This window comes from Palaemon carinicauda, chromosome 10, assembly GCF_036898095.1.
Source record: "Palaemon carinicauda isolate YSFRI2023 chromosome 10, ASM3689809v2, whole genome shotgun sequence".
Lineage (NCBI taxonomy): Eukaryota > Metazoa > Arthropoda > Malacostraca > Decapoda > Palaemonidae > Palaemon > Palaemon carinicauda.
Window position 1 is genome coordinate 160,857,814 of NC_090734.1, and position 2,498 is coordinate 160,860,311.

Consider the following 2,498-nt stretch of genomic DNA (forward strand, 5'->3'; position numbering starts at 1 on the left):
ACATGATCTACACTGTAAGAGAGAGAGAGAGAGAGAGACGAGAGAGAGAGAGAGAGAGAGAGAGAAGAGAGAGAGAATAATTTACACAGTAAGTGAGAGAGAAAAACTCATTTCTACACTGTAAGAGAGAAAGTGAGAGACAGATGATCTACACTGTGAGAGATAATCTACACTGTAAGAGAGAAAAAAACATATCTACACTAAGGGAGAGAGAGAGAGAGAGAGAGAGAGAGAGAGAGATTTACACTGTAAGAGAAAAAAACATGATCTACACTGTAAGAGAGTGAGAGAGAGAGAGAGAGAGAGAGAGAGAGAGAGAGAGAGAGAGAGAGAGAGAGAGAATAATTTACACAGTAAGTGAGAGGAAAAACATTTCTACACTGTAAGAGAGAAAGTGAGAGACAGATGATCTACACTGTGAGAGATAATCTACACTGTAAGAGAGAAAAAAACATTATCTACACTAAGGAGAGAGAGAGAGAGAGAGAGAGAGAGAGAGAGAGAGAGATTTACACTGTAAGAGAAAAAAACATGATCTCACTGTAAGAGAGAGAGAGAGAGAGAGAGAGAGAGAGAGGAGAGAGAGAGAGAGAGAGAGAGAGAGAGAGAATAATTTACACAGTAAGTGAGAGAAAAACATTTCTACACTGTAAGAGAGAGAAAGTGAGAGACAGATGATCTACACTGTGAGAGATAATCTACACTGTAAGAGAGAAAAAACATTATCTACACTAAGGGAGAGAGATGAGAGAGAGAGAGAGAGAGAGAGAGAGAGAGAGAGAGAGAGAAAGATTTACACTGTTAGAGAAAAAACATGATCTACACTGTGAGAGAGAGAGAGAGAGAGAGAGAGAGAGAGAGAGAGAGAGAGCTCTACAGTTAGTTAATTTGCACAGCGACAAAATCACTTACCTTTATAATTAGGGGAGGTTGGGCAATCACAACAGCGAGTGAAGTTAGCGCATGCGCCAATCGAAGCACATACAGAAGGCCATCCTGAAAGATGGAAAAATTATCAATGAATTAACAATGAAATTTCAGATCTTAACAAATCAGATGAAACAATAAATCACTTCATTATTTAATTGACAATTATAAATACACAAAGAACATGTCTAGTTTTTCCACTAAATATATCCTGTAAAATGTACGTTTGAATAGGCATTAATTAAAAGTTTAATAATAGGTAGCAAATAAGGTTATTCAATAAATCTACAATGACAATAATGTTCTTCAATAAATTCACATTCACAATAAATTCTTTTCAATATATTTCCATTCACAATAAATGTTACTCAATAAATTTACATTCACAACAAAAGTTATTCAATAAATTGGCCAGAGTTATATAAAAATCTAGCATATGCTATATACAGCAATTCATCTCTTAATCTAATCTGATCATGTCCTTTATAGATGATTACAAATACATTATCATTATTATTATTATTATTATTATTATATTATTATTATTATTATTATAACGATAACCCTAGGTGGAAAAGCACCAACAGGGAAAACAGCCCAGTGAGGAAAGGAAATAAGGAAAACATGAAATATTTCAAGGGGGAGTAACAACATTGAAATAAATATCTCTATATAAACTCCTGTATAAACGATAAAAAACTTCAACAAAACAAGAGGAAGGGAAATAAGATAGAATAGTGTGCCAGAGTAGTAACCTCAAGCAAGAGAACAAAATGTTAATTCATCCCATAATATAAAATAAATTTTACTAAATAATTCATTTCGCTTCGACGCCCATCGTGTCAAAGAATAAAGTGAAAGTACCACTAGAGGTACCAAAGTCAACATAGGTCTCCAACTGACAATGAAACCATTTATTTGTACAGTGGTTGGTTGATCTTTCTTCTGCTAGTAGCAGCAGCAGTAGTAGTAGTGGTAGTAGCAGAAGTAGTAGTAGTAGTAGTAGTAGTAGTAGTAGTAGTAGTAGTAGTAGTAGGTAGTGGTGGTAGTTATGGTGATAAACAGCTACACTAGTAATATCAGAACATATGAGTAGTTCCCCTTTCCTTTCAGGGCAGGAGCCTTACCTTATTGCCTTATTCTATGTTTGGGTTCCCCCAGGTCCCTCAGTGAGAGAGAGAAGAGAGAGAGAGAGAGAGAGAGAGGAGAGAGAGGGGGGGGGGTGCACATGATACCAGCAGGCCACCTTCCAAACCTTAATCTGTTATTGATTTGATGTCAAGAACAAATGAGCTGGAATCTTCAACACATGGGATATTGGGCACAAATTCAAACCGCTATTGAGTTAAAGGATGAGAGAGAGAGAGAGAGAGGAGAGAGAGAGGAGAGAGAGAGGAGAGAGAGAGAGAGAGAGGCCTATGCACAGTAACACGACAGAGTTGTTATTATTATTATTATTATTATCATATATTACTTGCTAAGCTAAAACCCTAGTTGGAAGACCAGGATGCTATAAGCCCAGGGACTCCAACAGAGAAAAATAGCCAGTGAGGAATGGAAACACAAAGAAA

The 2,498-nt window shown here is 36.5% G+C and overlaps 1 protein-coding gene across 1 annotated transcript in view; it reads right to left on the bottom strand.

The window, feature by feature from the left end:
- LOC137648354 (trichohyalin-like) overlaps positions 1-2,498 on the bottom strand; it is a 23,839-nt gene that overhangs the window by 12,939 nt on the left and 8,402 nt on the right. Inside the window, exon 4 of the mRNA XM_068381283.1 lies at positions 913-996. Coding sequence (XP_068237384.1) covers positions 913-996 — 84 coding nt within the window. The remainder of the gene's footprint in view (positions 1-912; positions 997-2,498) is intronic.